This window comes from Alexandromys fortis, unplaced genomic scaffold (assembly GCF_014885135.2).
Source record: "Alexandromys fortis isolate MF-2015 unplaced genomic scaffold, M_Fortis_MF-2015_v1.1 scaffold_0, whole genome shotgun sequence".
NCBI lineage: Eukaryota > Metazoa > Chordata > Mammalia > Rodentia > Cricetidae > Alexandromys > Alexandromys fortis.
Window position 1 is genome coordinate 41,005,245 of NW_026067949.1, and position 18,685 is coordinate 41,023,929.

At 44.9% G+C, this 18,685-nt stretch overlaps 1 protein-coding gene across 7 annotated transcripts in view; it reads left to right on the plus strand.

Moving 5' to 3' along the window:
* The window catches only part of Slc4a4 (solute carrier family 4 member 4), a 339,097-nt gene that overhangs the window by 54,039 nt on the left and 266,373 nt on the right, over nt 1-18,685 (plus strand). For all 7 annotated transcript variants that reach the window (XM_050149683.1, XM_050149682.1, XM_050149677.1 and 4 more), the window contains exon 3: nt 9,121-9,300. In XM_050149683.1, the coding sequence (XP_050005640.1) occupies nt 9,121-9,300 (180 nt within the window). The remainder of the gene's footprint in view (nt 1-9,120; nt 9,301-18,685) is intronic.

The following is an 18,685-nucleotide window of genomic DNA, read 5'->3' on the forward strand; positions in this document are numbered from 1 at the left end:
TCCCAAAGCATGCCTGTGGCTGAGATGCTCATGTAGATAGTAGTTTTCTTTTCTGGGTGCATATGGAAAAGCATAATCATAAAGATTTGGGGGTTGGTCTTCATTAGGCTAACATGCCTCTTGTGGTATTTTCTCTAGTTGCCGGTGATTGCCGTAGTCCTTATGGCATTCATTGTCTCTCCTTTACCTGCATACAGAATGCTGGGGAAGAGAATCGTGTGAAACAATGTGAGATATTTCGTTTGTGATCAGGCAGGAGTCCATTGACTCTATGGTGGATTATCTGTCTGTAGCAACCAAAGACGAGTCTTCCTGTTGCCCAGCCGAGGTCAAGCCTCTGCCAACAGAGAACCCATAACAGCGTATTTGAATGAGGATATGAATGTGTGTGTTTATGTCTCTCTCTGGCTGCCTCTCTGGCTGCCGTCGCAAATCCAATTATCAATGACTGTTGGATTAGCTATTGTTTTGCATCTTCCAACTCTGCTCCCCGTTCAGCTGTGTACATAGTGACCACAGAGAAACAAAAGCTGCTAGTCCTCTGTGTTTGGCATGCAGGTAGGTTTTGTCTAACCACGTACATGGTGCACATTAAAATTCAGGGGTTGTTGGCTGTCAGGATGAGTGGAGGGGTTCTGACTAGCCAGCACCAGCCTCCCTAGATCTTTTGAGTCTATTCAACTCTCCTCAGTCAAGTCAAAGGCCTGGCAGATCTGGTTCCTGAGGGTTGGCACTCGCTTGTGAGAACACCGGGGAAGCTGTGCCCAGAGCAGGGTGAAGGCTGCCAGGAACTTGCTTCTGGCCAGGGTGAGGGAGGACAGAGTTCTGGAAGGTGTCGCCTCTGTTGACCCACTGCATTCTGTCCAGTGGTTTTAAAGAGCCAGGAAAGGACACGTTAAGACTAGGAGTGAACGCTCCCAAGAACAGAGGGAGTTCACATGTGTTTGTCAGGGCTCCAGGTGGGCGGGGACTGGGAAAATTAATGGATTTTTCACTTTGGAAAGGGAAGGGGAAATATCGTCCACACTTTCGGGTGCTCGATGTAGAGCGAGCAGTCATGAAGATTGCTCATGAAAATGATGTCTAGGTCTCTGTGTAGATGCATGTCTTTTTATTTGGATAAGGACAGGAAAGAGTTTGTAGACCAGCATTAATATCACGTTGGAAAATCAGCGGTTCCCACTTGAGACACTTGAGGAACTGCAGCTTTTGTAGGGTGAGCTGAACTCAACTTTTGCTGGTTCATTAGGGCAAGGCTCCTAAAATATCTTTAAAAGGGAATTCTTGCCTTTTTAGCATAGATATTTAAAAGCAATTTATGCCTACTGAAAAGGAAAGAGCTGCATGTAAGAATAAGAATATTTACTAATTCACTTCTGCCTCTACTGTCAACTGTTAGTAACGGAGGTCGTTATGGAAACGACGTGAGTGTGTGTCCTCACCTGTATTTAAGACTAGTTATAGCTGTTTGCTAACGTGGACACTTGGAGGCAAATGCACAGTTTTTTTTTTTTTTTGGAGCTAAGGGATTGACATCTAATGGAGAAACTAAGCTTGCTTCCTTTTTATTTTCCTCGTAGCTGCTCTTGTGCACAGATTGTCATCACCACCACCACCATCACTACCAATACCAATATCATCATCATTGGATATTGATGATTCTGCTCTCAGTGAGAACAGCAATGCCAAGTTGAGATTTCTTATCAAATAGGGGATCTCAGATGATCTTAAGATTCCTGAGAATCCTATGCAGTTCAAAGTTCAGTCTCAGTCTCTCTCTCCCTTCCTCCCTCCTCCCTACTCCCTCCCTCCCTCCCTCCCTCCCTCCCTCCCTCCCTCCCTCCCTCCCTCCCCTCTCTCTCTCTCTGTGTATGTGTGAATACATGTGTAGTGCTGCCTTCTTCTTTGTCTGAGACAGGCTCTCTACTGTTCCTGTCATTTAGGCCAGCTAGCCTGCCTGTGAGCATCTGGGGGAATTCTCCTGTCTCTGTTTCTTATCTTCCTGCAGGAGTGCTGGGACCATAAATGCTCTCCTTACACATCTGGCTTCTACCTGGGTTTTTAAACCTTGGTTCTCAAGTTTGCACAATAAATGTTTTTATCTATTGAGAGACCCACTATCTATCCTCAGACCCAGTCTCTCTTGAAAAACAAAAAAATTCATTTTTCATGTATTTTCTTGTATGCTCAATTCTCAGTGTAATTGGTAGTAATTGATATTAAAAAATTACTCATCAGTATTCAATTATCTATAAATAATTTATGTATGTAATATATAATTATCTGTTAATAATTTGAATTACTTTTTCATGTAAAACATTTTCCCTGTCCAAATTATAAAAATAGGAATCACCCTTGTCTTAAGTCATATGTGTTTGAAGCCTGGACTCTCACTCAAACATAAAGGTCTGGCTTACCCCCTAGTAACAGCAAAATTATATCATGACTCCTGAAAAGGATAAACTCTTCATGAGATAGTATTTATGCCCCAATAAATTAGAAATGTTACTTTGATTACATCTTATTAGAGCTAACTATGGACATTCTTCTGGACTCATGTAGTTTATTTGTACTAATTTATGAAATATTTTGGATTGGTCATCTCATTATATAAAGCACCAAACACTCACCTCTGTGGTACCTGGACATGATATCATGATTTAAACTCTCTAAAGAAAATTCTGCCAACCACGGCTTTCTGTTTGTAGGCCTTGCAGAGTCTTTGTTTGTAATTGAGCACTCATTTAGGATCCTTGCCTCCTCTCCTATGATTTGATTTAAATATTAAAAAATAGTAAATCTCCATTTTGCTTCCTTACATTCCTCTTGGCCATAGTATCAATTTGTTCTAGGCATCTTGACATAAACCAGGTTATGTAAGAGAAGGATTTATATTTTGGGAATGTTGCTGATCAGCTCTGAAAGGCGAGTATAGTGTTTGGGTTGTGGAGTCTTTGCTTCAAGTTGGAGAGAACAGAAATTTGGTTAACTGTAGAAAGATCAGCACTGAAGACTAGGAACCACAGCTGGAGCACATCTCCATGTTTAATTAGGGATGCGTGGGGGAGGCTGGAGGAATGACTGCAGGTCGGAAAAGGTACATTTCTGGGGAGGATTTTATCTGTCCTATGGCGATCCTTAGCTGGCGCACAGTACTGAAACTGCAAGTTAAAATCCAGATATACTGCCTTCCTCCAAAACAGCATAGGGTGGAGGGAAAACAACAGTTGAGAAATGGGAAGAGGGAGGACATTGTATCAAATGTAGCTGTACTTGCCACAATGTATCAAATGCACACTCTGAATTGCTGTACTTGCCACAGTGTATCAAATGCACACTTTGAAGCACTGTTCTCGCCACAATGTATCAGATGCATCCTCTGAAGAGGGGTACTCACCACAAGATGACCTGATTGTTGGTTCTTGTCTTTCTTACTATCAGTGGAAGGAAGGAAACCTAATTAGTTATGTGATTTATAGGATACATGTGCGTTTTACTTTTGTATGTGTGTATGTGTGGTGTGCAGTGTGTGCATGTATGTGTGTGATGTGTGTATGTGGTGTTTGCGTGTGTGGTGTGTGTATGTGGGGTGTGTGCGTATGTGGTACATTGTGTGTGTGTGTGTGGTATGTATGTGGTGCATGTGCCTATGTGGTATGTGTGTGTGGTGTTTGTATGTGGTATGTGTGTGTGGGTTGTGTATGTGGTGTGTATATGTGGTGTGTGTGACTGTGTGGTGTTGTGTGTATGTGGTGTGTGTGTATGTTGTGCTTGTGTATATGTGGTATGTGTGTATGTGGTATGTGTATTTTGTGCATGTGTATATGTGGTATGTGTGTATTTGGTGTGTACGTATGTGGTGCGTATGTGATACGTGTGTGTGGTGTGTATGTGGTGTGTGAGTATTGGTGTGTATATGTGATGTGTGTGTGTGTGGTGTGTATGTATGTGGTACATGTGCGTATGTGTGTATGTGGTGTTTGTGTGTGTGTATGTGTGAGTGAGTGAACGTGCACACTGAGGCCAGAGGGGGATGTTTGCTGTCTACCTTTATTTCTTTCTACCTCATCCCCTTGAGACAGGGCCTCTCCCTGAACCTGGAGCTTGCCAGTTTTTAGCGAGCCTGACCGACTAGCAGTCGCCCCCATCCTGTTTCCATCGATCCTGCCGCTCCTTAGTGGGCGGTTATAGGCACATGGAGCCATGCCTTACCCAGCAAGCATGGTCTCAACACTGTGAAGGTATATTTTAAACAAAATCTCATCAGAGCTGACATTCAGGTCATGCTGACATTGACGCCTAAGGAACTTTCTCTTGTGGGATTTTCTGAAGAGGGCATCTGCTTCTTGGTTTCAGCATCCCTGACTCCTCAGACATTGGTTTCTTCACCCGTATGTGAGGTTAGTAGCAGGATCATATGGAGAGCCGGAGAAGCATGTGGCAGCGATGAACAGGCTTAGAAGGTTTTGGCGAATGTTTGCTGCATCTGTGCATATGCACGCCGCACCGTGTTTCCCAGGCACGAGCGATAATCGTCCCATCCTGCATGCAGAGATATAGGTTGCTAGCTGTCATCCATAGACGCTTTAATTTGGCTGGTGAATTTTTAATTTCTGGCTTGAGAGATTGTTTGATTCTTCCAACTTCTGAATCATCCTAGGGAAGTAGTATCTGCGAAAGCAGCCACATTCACTTGAATGGCTATAGAGTTGCTAAGTGTAAGGGTTGACTGGCTGCCCTGGAAACGTTGTAGCAATGATCAGAAGTGTACAGTTAGCCCAGCGGCTTGGCAGAAATGGGGAGATGGGGGAGTGGCTGCTCCACAGAGCTTCCTGGTTGTAATGAGGGCAGAACAGGTAAAGACAGGAAGAAGCAAGGCTCGTTGGTAGTGATGATGTTGACATTCAGAGGTAGCCAGCAGAGCTGTGTTTTCTCTCCAGAAGTCCTGGCTGTAGTGTGGATTGTGAAGTATTCCTGAGACACTTGGAATGTGTTGGGGACTCCCACCATCTGTCAGAGAGAGGCATGTACAGTATTTATTTGAACACACAGTGCCGAGGTCCCTGCCAGGTTGAAGACACGATGCCCCGTGACGATACACCTAAATGAACACTGTCACATGTAGGCTTCAGTATTTTCATTTTATTGGTCTGACTAGAATAATAAATGTGTGCTGGATTTTAATATATTAGACATTTATACCCTCTTTCTGAATTAAAACTTTAAATTAAAAATGAAAAAAATTGAAAGTTTTATTCTTTATTTCCCCATTATTCTTTGAAGCAATTTTTATGGAATTGGTGGCAGAGAGGTTTTTTAAGCCTAGCATTGCACTGTTTTGTAGACTCTTGGGTGGGAAGGCTTCTCTGACAAGTTCCTCCTTTTCTTTTACCTGTAGAATAATAGCTACACCCTCCCCCCGTGTAGCTTCCTCACGAGCTTCCATCAGTCATCATGACATAGTTCTGAGACAGATAAAGCTACTTCATTGAACATAAACACTGATATCCACCTGCGATGTTCCCACCAACAATAGAGTCTTTCCAGCGGTAGTGTAGATTCTGTTCATCTTGCCCACAGGAGTTTTGTGGGGGCAGTGTGAACATTTCTGTCTCAGCTCATGTTGCTTTTGGGGGCTTTGGTTGCTTGACATTATAGTGTATTAATATTTGGTCTTCCCTGTGTAAAAGCATGCCCATCTTACCAGCCCTCCAACACATTCCTATCTTGCTTGCCTCCTTTTGTGGGCAACGAAGTTGAAGTAGGGAAGAGACTATAATTAATTAATGAGGTAATAAGCGCTGTCTCTAAGCTCCCAATGAGATCTACCTTACCCAGACTCACATTTCTTTATGAAAATATAAGGCCAAAGGGGGAGATTTAGGTTCCAGTAAGATGTGGGAGGAAGAAGAGGATGAGGATGCTGATTCTGTGGTCGGCTCAGGGACTTGATTCCCTGGGCATTTCTTGGGAGGCAGCATCTTCCTGACTGGGAATATCTTATTTTACCGTGTTGGAAGGATCCTCACAACGTTCATAGCCATGTGGGCTCTGGAGGACCACGGCTCCCAGATGATATTTCCCAGAGTATGCAGAATGTGTAAGAGTGGGTGTATGAGCTGGTAGCGGGAACCGAGTGTGGCTGCAGATGGCCCCGAGAGTGCTCCGTGGATTGGTAGGACGGTTCTAAAATTGGATGATGGTGATGTTTGTGCAACGCTACAGAAAGTCATCGAATTAAAATCTTAAAAAAGAGTGAATTTTTACAAATTACATCTTAATAAACCAATAAAAATGCCTGATGTTTGTGATGCTGCTAAAGGAACCCCCTTGGCCAGAGGGGTGCTGTAGACTCTGAAGGGCAGCGTCATATCTGAAGGCTTCCTTACCTATGACCAGAGCAGGGAAGGTGTGCACGGAGGAGACTGAGGGATGCAGGCAAGCTGCCACAGGGGTAGTGCTGCAGACACCAAACGAGAAGAAGGGTACCATGTCTACGATTGTGACAACTCTAACTAGGCTCTGAAACTCAGGCCCATCTCTCTGCAGAGCTTGAAGGCCGTCTGTCTGAATCACTGTAACTTATTCATTAGTTTCAAAACTGTAGTGCCATTCATTTGTATTTTAATAAATAAGGCTTGACTGGAGATCAGAAAAGCAAAACAGCGACACTGGCCATCCTTACAGACCAGTCAGCAATGACACACACCTTTAATCCCAGTAGCCACACTAGCTTGCCATAGAAACCCCGCGGTAGTGGTGCCTGCCTTTAATCCCAGACCTAGAGAGGATTATAAAACGGGAGGAGACAACTCTTAGGCTCATTCTCATTTTGAGGTTTCCTGGAGGCAGGATCGCCATTTTCGGGCTGAGGTCGAGGTAAGAGCCAGTGGCTGCTGTGCTTTTCTGGTCTTCAGCTTGAACACCAATATCTTGTTTCTGAGTTTTTATTAATCGTGCTTCAGAAAACAATATTTTATAGTCAGAAATCTTACCTTTAAATCCTGTCAGCCCATATAGTTGTCTAAATGACTCGATCCAATGTACTATGCAGGCTTGAGTTCATATAGTAAACCTTACTGCATCACACTGGCATGGCTATAACATACATTAATTAGCATTTTTCTTGTGACTATTATTTAATAATGTGCAGAAAACATTTACCATAACATTTTAGAATTTTGAATCACTTGTGTGTGTGTGTGTGTGTGTGTGTGTGTGTGTGTGGTGTGAGGCATTTCCGAAAGGCTCTGCTGACTTGTATTGCTGAGACTTGAGATAAACCCGCAAGGACTCCCTTAGTAAGGGGAGCACAGGAAACAATTGACACTGTTTCTTGGTTCACATTGTTTCTGAGACATTTCCTGTTTCCTAGTATAATACGGCTTTCCCATGAGAACAATTTATTTGTGAATGGTTAGTTTTGATAGATTTCTCATTGGCACACGTTCTGTGGGGAGACTGTTCGCTGTGCTTTGTAGTAGCAAGCTGTGGTCTTTGTGTGTTAATGGCGGGGGTTGGGGGCCCTGCTTTGGGTGCAGATGCTCCAACTTCTTTTCCAGGCATCGGGAGTTTTCTGTGACATACTACCCCCGAGAGTTCTTTCTTCCATAGTTGGAGTCTTTTTCTTGAAGCGGAGTATGATTCATTTAAGCTGTCAATTTAAGGGAAATCTCATGAATTATGGTGTTTTTAGGGTTGCCTGGTGAGTTCCAGGGAAAGTGGTTCAGAGCAATTGATACTCAGGAGGCTGAGTTACATGGTAGTATGTGATATTGTCTCTGGGAACTGTAAAGTACCATCAAAGAATAATTCTAGAAATGGGAAATGAAGCACTTAGACGGGATAACCTAATCTAATTTGCAATAAAAGGGTGTTCAGATCACATCCGAAATGATGATTCCCACATTCGGCTCTTACCCTCTATATAAAGTGAAAGGAAAAGTTTTCAATTAAAAAGAGAGAGATGTGGGACTCTGAGTTCCTTTTCCATCCCCTCTGATTCTGTAAAATGATAGTGCTTGTCAGTCTGAAGTGCCTTCCCTTCGGAGGCCTGCAAGCCGCTAGAGCTGTTTTTCTCATGCCCTTCTCTTCAAGGCAGTTTTTTTTTTTTTTTTTTTTGCTGGGATCAATCTTATTTTTATCATCCCAACAACCAGTTTTTAGAAACTTCTGGAAACGGAAAGAGAAAAATGAGAATGGCACGGTGGCTGACATTCATTTCAGCGCTTCCCAGTGTGAACATCCGAGTGCTTCTAAAATCCCCTCTCTAAGTATGTCTTATTCTTCTCGGTTTGTCCCGGTTCTCAGTCTCTCTTCTGCTGATTGGATAAAAAAAAAGTTACCGTGTAAAACCTTATCCCCAGCAGAATGACTTTTTGAACTTTTGATCTTTATTTTTGTAGCTCAGAAAGAATGAAGCTCCTTTTTCCCTTCATTCTAGTCACTCTAACCACAGGTCATGAAAAACTAGAGCAGGGCAGACCTCTAGGGGTTGCGCAACATAAGCCCCTCCTGGTATAAAAAGATGAGGCCGAGGCTCCAAGAGTTAAAGGGCTGGTAATTTATTTAGCTCATTGGTGTTTGCCTAGAGTATGTGCAGCCCTGGATTCTAGCAGAGGATAATCTGGGCAGGATGCTGCACACCTGGAATCCCAGAACTTGGGAGATGGAGGCAGTAGGTCCAGAAGTTCAAAGTCATCCTCTGTTCCTTATCGAGTTAAGGTCAGCCAAGGCCGCATGAGACCCTGTCTCAATAAACAAAAACAAAAACCAAATGAACAGAAGGAGTGCATTGAAGGTGATGTACAGACCGGATGACAGATGTGTGAGAACAATGAAGATCTCTTGATTTCTAGTTCGGTATTTATTGACTTTTCTTAATCTCTGGCTGAAGCCTGTGGGGACAGAACCAAGTGCCAGCCAATGGGTGGAATTATACAGTAGCCAAGTAAAATTTGAAAAGGAATTCTATGTTTCAAGAATTTAGTTGTTTGAGTGAGCCAAATACTGAATGATAATGTCAGGCTCGTAGGCTTATCTGGCCTGTGGTTGTTGTGTGGTTTATGTATGGAGATACCGTGACTTGAAATGACTTTCGGGCTTGTCTACTTTCCTTAGGCCACCACACCATCTACATTGGGGTCCATGTGCCCAAGAGCTACCGGAGAAGGAGACGTCACAAGAGAAAGGCAGGGCACAAGGAAAAGAAGGAAAAGGAAAGAGTCTCTGAGAACTACTCAGACAAATCCGACGTGGAAAACGCCGATGAGTCCAGCAGCAGCATCCTCAAGCCGCTCAGTGAGTATCCAGTATTCTGTGCGCCGCACTCATCGTCGGGAAGAAGCCTTCCAGACTCTCGTGGCCAATGCAGAGGGGGTCAGGAATCCGGGGTGCTCTGTCTCGTGGGTAACGCCTGTAGACATGCTCCTGGTCCTGACAAGCTGATATCTCAGAGCTCATGTGGAAGATTCTGAGTTGATGGTGGAAAGATGAAAGCCAAGTGTGGGCGCAGATGGCACTTGTACGTCCCGAGACGTGAGGCAGGGCAGCGTTTCACAGATGATACAGTGTTTAACCATAGCAATCAACAGTTAGAGGCTCTTGAGGTTGGTTCTGCTTGGAAATCAGTTCTGCCAAGACAGGCAGGATGAGGGCATATGTGTGTGTATGTTCACCGTGCAGATGTCACAGTCACAGGTGACATCCATCCGGATTGTGGGCCGGGTCAGTGATTCAAAAAGGCACGTCAGAGGGGGCATTACACAGTGCAGAGAGGAATGCTGAGTGACACAGCTCTCGGAAGGTCGGCCGTCGTGGATTTCCTACATTGTATAAAGCACTAAGACGGAATGGCAGGGGATCAAAGGACACCCTCGGACTCAGGGGACAAGTAGACCACGGGTTTCGGGGTTTCGGCCTGGGTCTATGCTGCTCTGTGTTTGTTGAGTGTGGCCACTCTTTGACATACGGGGGCCTTGTGTCTGGAATGGGAGTGGATCCGGACGGCGCGAACACGTGCCAGGTGTGGGGAAGACTCCTGGAGAAGACGAACTTAGCGACAGCTTTCCTGCTGGCAGAGCGCTTCAGCAGAAGCCCAGACCCTGCCATAGAATGCATTATGGGCGGCACAGATAAAGATCAAGTTCAGTCACTGCAGGTGATGACAGGCCGAATCAGAATGAACAGCCCAGGGGTGTTGAAAAGTGAGTTCGCAGCATTAAATTAAAGAGGGTGTGAAGCGTAGCGATGTGGATCTCTCATAGGCTCAGCCCCGGAACGAAGCAGGTGGCTTAGGAAGCCGGAAGAGGAGCGACCCAGATGGGACCCTGAATTAATCTGAAGTGTTGGAGCCTTTGGGAATGGCCTTCTAGTCTGAAAAGGGAGTAGGGCGGGTGTGAGCCGTAGGCGGGGTTAGAGGACAGGAGACTGAAGCGGCGCTCTCCTCACGGGAATGCCAGGGTAACTCGTTTTAAAAGCATTCTCCTTGATATATCTCCTAAAATAATATCCTTGAAATGCATATAAAGAGGGTTACGACTAGCAGCTTGAAGAAAAAAGATAATATTCTACTCCAAATAGGTTACTCTGGTTTCTCACTGTTTACTGTCTGTTTTGGCATGGCACCAGCCAGTATCAAAGAGGGCCTCTGCTGTGTTCGTGTGAGAGATTCCCTCTCTTCCCCTTCTCTCTTCTCCATTTTTTTCTCTCTCCTCACCTCCTTTGGCCCTCTTCCTTCTCTCTCCCTCTCTCCCTCCCCTCCCCTTCTCTTTTCTCCCTCTTTTGAGGGCATCTCTTACTCTTTAGTTAATAACAAGAGTGTGTCACCCTGTCTATATTAGAAAGGAGGAGATGCCCTTACCGAAACAGAAGTGCCCAGGAAATTAGAGGTGATAATGATGTGCCAGCGCTTTTGGAAAGGCTGTGCCAATGGTGCTAGTAACACCCAGGTAATTAGGAATGGGTGGCTCAGAAAGAGGCTCAGTCGAATGTGTGTTAGTCATGGAATGCTGTTGCTGTGGCATTTGGGGAGCGGTTTGAACATTGCATGAACCTTCCTGGGCACACTGTCGAAAAATGTGTAAGCATGCTATGGACCAACTGATGAGTGTTGGTTGTTAGCTTGCTGTTTAGCCAAAGATGACTTTGAACTTCTGATCCTTGTGTCTCTATATCCTGAGCTGGGATTATAGGCCTGCCCTGGTTCGTATGATGCTGTAGGCTGATCTGAGGATTCCATGCATGTCAGATGAGCACCAAATGAATACTAGCCTGGTCGGAGGATTTTTTAAAACCTCTTTCCCTCATTTTAGCCATTAGATTTTTTTTAGGTTTAGTTATCTGATTTGGTGCAGAGGTCCTCTAGGTCCTCTTAGAAATTGTGTCATCAGTTTCTCTGCTTCAGCATGAGAGCATCCAAATACAGAAAGACTGGCACCAGTGTGCCAACATCTTTATGAGAAAATGCATGGAAAGCCTGCCTCTTGTTCTGTTGTTGTCTCTCATGGGCAGCCATGTTTTATATCTAGGCCTTCTAAGCTCCTTGCATCTATACAACCTGTCATGTCCTGAAGACGAGGTGCCAAGCATGCTGCCTGGGAATCACGCAGTAATTGTGTCTTGAGGGAAAAAAAAACCCTTAAGCAATTCACAGATAAATAGTAGCTTGATGAGAGGCATCTCCGAGTCCTTCTCTGCTTTCACTTCCATGCGCAGTCCGGCAGCGCTTTCTGTTGGTCGTACATCTAAACTCCGTCTGACTTGGTCCGGTTTTCAACTTGGCTGCTCTGCTTTGGCCCAGGCTGCTGTCATGTCTTGCTTTGCTTTTGAAGTCTTTCTCCACTCGAGGCAGCATTTGGTCATGGTGGTCACGAGCTGGGCCATGTCCCTCCTGTGCTGATGGCCTTAGAGCAGCCTCCGTGCTGTGCATCCTGGCACCCAGCATCCTTCCTGTTGTGCATTGTGCCATCTTGTAATCATGCTGCTGTTATGGACCCTTGCTTCCGAGCTGTTCCCTACTCCCGAGCCTTTGCACGTGCAATCCCAGCTTCCTGGGATGGCCGTACCATTCTTATCTCCCTTGGCTCTCCCCTTTCTTCATCTTCCATTCTTAAGATGCCGCCTCTTCAGACAGGCGGTTCTGGCTCCTCTAATGCTGCTTCCTCAGTGTTAGGGTTCCTCTGCCCCCCTCTGTTTCCTTCACGACACAGCTGCCAGGTTTCTTCAGCATACAGTTTTGTATGGAGTGAATGCTAGAGTGTAAGTTCCATGACTGCAGGCAAGGGTGCAGTGTGTCTTGTTCATTTATTATGACTCCCTAGAGCTGTGCCCGATCCAGAGCATATTTAGTACATGCTCACTGAAGAATATTTGAATGACTGGTTACTAATGCGGAAGAACACAATCATTGCTTTTAGAGTTCTAAGTCTCTCCCACATTCTAAGTGAAAATCAAGGTGATTTTCTTGCGTCCTATCCTAACACATCATCTCTCTGTCTAAACTCCCTCCGCCACCATGCAAAAATCTCGCTCACCCTGACTTTCGATTGTTCTACTTCGGAAAACACCTCATTATTTCAGCTATTTCCAGAACGGTGTTTTGTTCCGGGAAGATGACTCCCAAGTGTGTAGTCGTGCCTTTTGGTTGTAGGTGATGGGAAGAAACCGATGCACGGGGTACACGTATTCATCATCTGTACGTCCAGATGCTCATCACTGGACACAGAGGCCAGGCCACTCTGCTTAGAAGCCACTGTTAAGGAGCCCAGAACAGAATATTCAGCATCAGTTTGAAAGGGAATCAGCCAGAGATTTCCCAGCATTTAGACACACTGGGAAGATGACATAGCTAACAGGTTCATTTAGCTCAGAATAGAGCTACCTTTTCTCTTTCCCATCACTTCTGGCATCAAGATCGGGTTCCTAAGAAGTTGCTATGTGTTCGAGCCTTACACGTTTGGAGCTGTAAGGATGAAGCTAGCCAGCTTCAAATCCCTCCTAAGCTCAGCAGCCCTGTGTCTTCGCATGGCTCCTGTTCTCAGTGTGGTGTCAGGACTGGTGTCCCCGCTAGGGATACAGGGGAAAAATGTGTGTGTGTGTGTGTGTGATGGTGCCACACTGAGCAATGGGGAGAGCAAGGCTGGGGAGAAAAGTGAGGTGGAGGAACAGGCAGGAGGAGAGACAAGGGAATGAGGAGGTGGCGTGGAGTGGGTGGTGGAGAGAAAAGTTAGATTGTGCTCTTTCTTAAAAATAATCCTTTTACCTCCTCCACCATGCACTTTTTCCCCCCTAAGTTAGCAGCTGCCATCCTCTGAGGCGTGCCCAAAATGCAAGGAAAAGATGGTCCTGGCTGCTAGGATCTAGAAGCAGAGCTCACCTCCCCAGTACGGATGGCTTTGGCCTCTGCACTTCATGTTTTGCTAGTGTCCTGGCCTGGAAGATGTTTAGGGGCACTGCTGGCCCCTTTGGGACTGTGGACTCTGTGAAGCAGTGTCAAATGTTAGGAGACACAGATACAAGCAGAGCATGCTGCTCAGTGTGTCCACACGCAGTGTAGCGTGTTTCTGGACCAGCTGGAGCCTGTATCAGCGCAGAGGTACTGACTGCCTCCCGCCTGCAGGTCTGCCCATGATGACTGCACAGTGCTGGGTCAGTGTGTGCGGAAGGGCAGTCTTGTATTCTTTATTCTTTCCTAACTTTTTGGATGGGTCCCTGAATGGATGGGTCTTTGCTACTGGACATTGTTCTGTGAGCCAGGGACAATGGATGGCAGTCTGTGATCCAGCTAGATCCAGGAAACTGAAACAGAGAAATGGGCAGTGGCTTTTGTTTGGGGCATCCGGGTAAATGAACAGAGCAGCTTTTTACCAGAGCCAAGGATTTTTTTTTTTTTTGCTGTGTGACTTCCCTTTCCAGTACTCCCCTTGCCTTACACTCTCTTGGATACATTTTTTGGGGGGGGGAGGGAGGTGGAGTAGGGTAATGGTTTTAGGCACGATTATTGACTTTGATATCATAAAGTACAATTTCTTTAATTATCTGTATGCCAATAGCATTCGAGTAGGTCTAGAGGAGAGAAGCGAGCCTGTTGTGTGTGAGGAGAGGTAGCCCTACTGCTGCCTGCGGAGCACAGACACGGAACGATCAGGCTGCCCCTTTTATCCTCCTTCCCACTTTCTAGAAGTAGGAGGGGCATCTTATCTTTACGTCTGAGCACAGAAGCTTTGTGTATAGACAAATGACTGAAAACTCAAACTTTATCTTTTCTGACGGAGGCTTGCGATGGAGCTTTCTGGAAGGACTGCTGTCTAGAGCACTTATGGCCATGTATTCCACTCAGATGACTTGAGCTGGAAACCCGCCTCATACCTAAAATCAGAGCCTGTTTTGCCTTGCAGTCCCCTTTCCTCATTTGTCAGGGATTATGGTGACATCACATGAGCTCTGCATCTGGCTGACAACATTCAGAAAAGTGTGTGTGTGGTGTGTGTGTGTGTGTGAACACATGTGCACCCGCGTGCACACATTACTGCTCACACTCTTCCACTTGTGGTGTAATATGGTAGGATGTCAGAAGACAACCTCCAAGAGCCATTTCTTTCCTTCTGCTTTGTGTGTTTGGAGGATTGATCTCAGGTCGTCAGGCTTGGCGGCAAGCAGCTTTCTCAGCAGAGCCATCTGTGAACCTGGGCCTATCAAAAATTGCTTGGAGCCATTCTGCCTACCTTCTGCGATCTTATTTCCCCTCTTCTGCATGCAGACCATCACAGAAGCATCGGGCTGGACTTGGTGGAGTTCAGTTCTCGGTAGTTAGCCGTTTCTGTGTGCTCTTTAAGGCCTTTCAGCCTTTCCTTTTACCAGTCATCAGTGTTCCTGCAATTTTACCTTCGACGAGGCACCTGGCTCTCTGTAGACCCTCTGAACTCGCCAGTGGGTGTCAGTCTAGATGTTGGCTGGCAGGTGGAAAGATCACGGAGCTGAGGATTTCCAGGGGTGGAACAGGCAAGTACTGAGCTGCTCGGGTGTGTGGAAAACTGCCCGCGGCTAGTGCCTGCTTACTACACTCTCCTCACATGTAGTCAATAGTTGGGCTGTTCTATACTCTGCAGACAAATGGGTTTGCTCCCTTCCATGAAAAGAATGCCCCCCTCTTCCTGTTTCTCAGTGAAATGAAAATGTCTAGGGATTTGAGGCAGCGGGAAAAGGAAAAAGGTTTGACATATGCTACCGAGTTCATTTGTGCAACCATATAATCCTCCTGCGGCGCAAAGATCTTTTATTCTGGTGGTAGTAGTGGATGTAAGATGGCCAAATCACAGTACTCTGTCCATTTGAATATTTTAGGCAGCCCAGAGTTTGTGAAATGTGCCTCTCTCAGTCACCTGGATGGGCCCTCCGAATGGCAGTTCTTCATTTCCTGTTGCCATTGGCTCCTCAGTTCCAGCTCACTGTGCCACGCGATGAGATGTAATGAGTAGTGTGTGTCCATGCTGTGGGAGAGTTGATGCTGTTGCTATTTATGGTGACTCATGAGGTCAGGAGGCCTCAGAGGGTTCTGGTACACTCTGGGTGCTGGGCATTTGGAGGGCTAAAAAGAGTTTCTAACTTGGATTGGAGACAGGGGAAAACCAGAAAGCTGTGTGGAACTTAAGATAGGAGATCTCTTTAGGGAGGTAAACAGAGTCTACATGGCTGACCCAGGCATCGCCACCTAAGCAGAAGTCAGGATGTGTCCTGTGGCCTGGGGTTAAAGACTGAAAGGCAGGAGGCTGGAGTGCGTGCATGTGACTGGAACTCAGTTGAAGAGTGACAGACACTGGCCAGGATCTTCTTGGAATGTCATTCTGTTTAGGAAACTTGTCACAGGGAAGGAAGTCACTTTTGAAGGACACGGGTGCTTAATACCAGGGATTTAAATGCAAGGCTTTATGAGTATGACCTGTAGAAGCAGAAGTAGTGGGGGCGAGAGACCGGGGCATGCTCTATCCAGTCTCTAGAACTCTTTCAGGAACATTCTCACGTGTAGGAGTCTTGCTTTATACTTTTATGGAGGTGTTGTGAACACGGAGTCCTCAAGTTCCTGGTCACATCTTTGGCTCTTTCCTGTTCTTTCTCCTCCCTTCCCTTGGTGTGTCTTTGTTTCTCCAGTTTCTCTTGTATTTCCTCCTTGCTCTGAATTTCTGGTCAGTCTTTTCTTAGTCAAGTGTGTTTTCTGCCACTGGCCTCCTCTTTGAAATAGAAGCCTTCCTTCGAGAAGGTCCTGCCAGGTACCCGAAGGACTCATTCCATTGAGTCTCTCCCCTTAACAATAGAAACTCATTGTCTTCATTCCCCAAAGGGTTCCTAGATATTGAAGATTAGATTGACTGTGGGTCAGAGCTTATACTTTCCTTCTTTTTGGTAGTTTAACTAAAGTTGCAGGCTTACCTTGTCTTAGTGAGGCCTCTTTAAGTTAATTTGTACCCATTTGTAAGGTTTTCCAGGTTTCTGAACACATGTGGTAGTACCTACATATATCACACAAGCTGTCACATGGACTCTATCATGTCCTGGTTAGTGTCGTCTCTTCAGCTGTATTGTTAGAGCCCTAAAGGCACCATCTGTATCCTGGACATATTCTGAAATAGTGGATCCTTTGAGTGAATGGCTAAATCACTTATTAACCGAATATATAGTCTATTGAAGAAAATAAAAATGTGGAGGTAAGGGTGGCATGCAATTTAGTCAATATTAACAGTCATCTTGGTAGATTAAAAAGTTGTTGCCAATTCAATCCTGGTTGAAATGTGATTAAAATAGAAATCACCAATTAGCCATCTAAATGGACAGGTTCAATAGTGGTGAAATGAGAAAAGGCTAGGAAAAATATAGTTATGTTTATATTATAGCTCCATGGCTTTGTTTTGCGATAACTAATTTGCATATGTCAGATATTTTCATGATCTCAAAAAGTAGATAAAATGCTACCCTTTATATATTTTTTTCTTGTGACAAAAATATTAAAATATGAAAATCTGCAGGCCAATGTGAGTATCCAAAATATTATGATATGTCTTTAAGGAAACAGAGCTTTCTGTGTTGGTTGGTAAGCCTGGCCATGTGGAAGATTGTTTAGTTAGTGTTCATGTTCCATGGTGCAGAGTGAGAACTGTACATGAAGGAGGTCACTTATAGCAAGTGCTGTGTGTTATGAATGTGTCTCCAAGGCTGTTCTTACATAGAGAACTCTAAGAATTGCCTCTACTGACCTAATGGACACATCAATAAAGTACTCCCCAAGGTTTAGGGAGCATTATGGAACAGAGGGCAGAAAGACTGCCCAAGTCCGAAGATCAGGGAGCTTGTTGTGACATTGTATCTCCTAATAATGTCAGAAGCTGCACTCTTAGAATCTTACCAGCATGACTGTCCCATGTGAGCTGAAGAAGAATGATACACCAGTTCGTTGGGGGAAAAATTCACGAGGCCTCAACCCTACACAAAGGAGTATAAGCAACTGAGTAAAGCTGGGAGCCAGAGAGATGGTCCTCCCCAGGGAGGAGCACAGCAATCGGTTGTCTGGTGTCCATCAATCAACACTGAAAACACACCGACACGTAACTTTATACAGACTGAACAGGTTATGTATGCATACATGAAATAACAGTGAAAAAGAGGCCTTGAATTTGAAGCAGGGTAGGGAGGTGAATGCAGGAGAATTTGGGGGGGGGGAAGAAAGGAAGAAAAGTTGTAATTATGTTATAATCTCAAAAATTATAAAAGAAGAATTGACTCTGTGTGCGTATCTGGCTTGCAGATTAAGGTTTATGTTGGTTTCAGAATGAATTTAAATGATTTTCTTATGTTCTCGGAATTAAGAAAAGAATCCTGAAACACCTCTGGATTCATGTGTTCTTCATGTTTGCCAGAGAAGCAGAATTCCACTTTTTAGTCTTTATGGTTGAGCATGAGTTGTTTGATAACTTTTTCTGATGGTGGTAACAGTGATCCAGCACTTCTGACTCACTCAGCCTCAAGAACCTACAGATAGCTGTAAACCGAAGACAGCTCCCCATTCAATTAGACTTTACTACTTCCTATGAAATTGTTAAATAACAAAACAAACCAAAGAAATGGGCAAGACCACTGTGCGCCCAGGCCCCATACCTTCCTCCTGAAAACCAGAGTCCCATAGGCTAACCACGGCTGGACATTGTTACTTCAACCTAGTTTCGAATAGCCTTACCCGAAGATTTCTAGAAATAGTTTGTTTTTTGCTGTGATTATGAAATTATTATAGTGAGTCTGTTACTAACTCCTTTATTCTTACACTTTATTATTTATTTGTGCTGATTTAAAAGTCAGCAGTAAAACCTTTCTGCTATTATGAGCTAGGGCCTGCCTTATAGCTATGCTTTTCTTACTACTTTGAATCTTTTGAGTTAGGACCAGCAGCATACTATATGATAAAGAACCCTAGCTTTTTAAAAGATCCTCTAGGTCTTCCCTGGTCGTCAGCATGGACACATAACTCCATGCTTGTACTTGCCTGGTCTGCATGAGGCTCTGGATTTGGTCCCTAGCACTGGTTAAAAAAGAGACGACTGTAATCTTCTAGCAGGTCGTTGAATTTAACCCTACAGTTCAACTTACGCCCTGTATAGGAGGCTCCGATGAGCAGCAAGGTGTTCACGGTTCTCACTGCCGC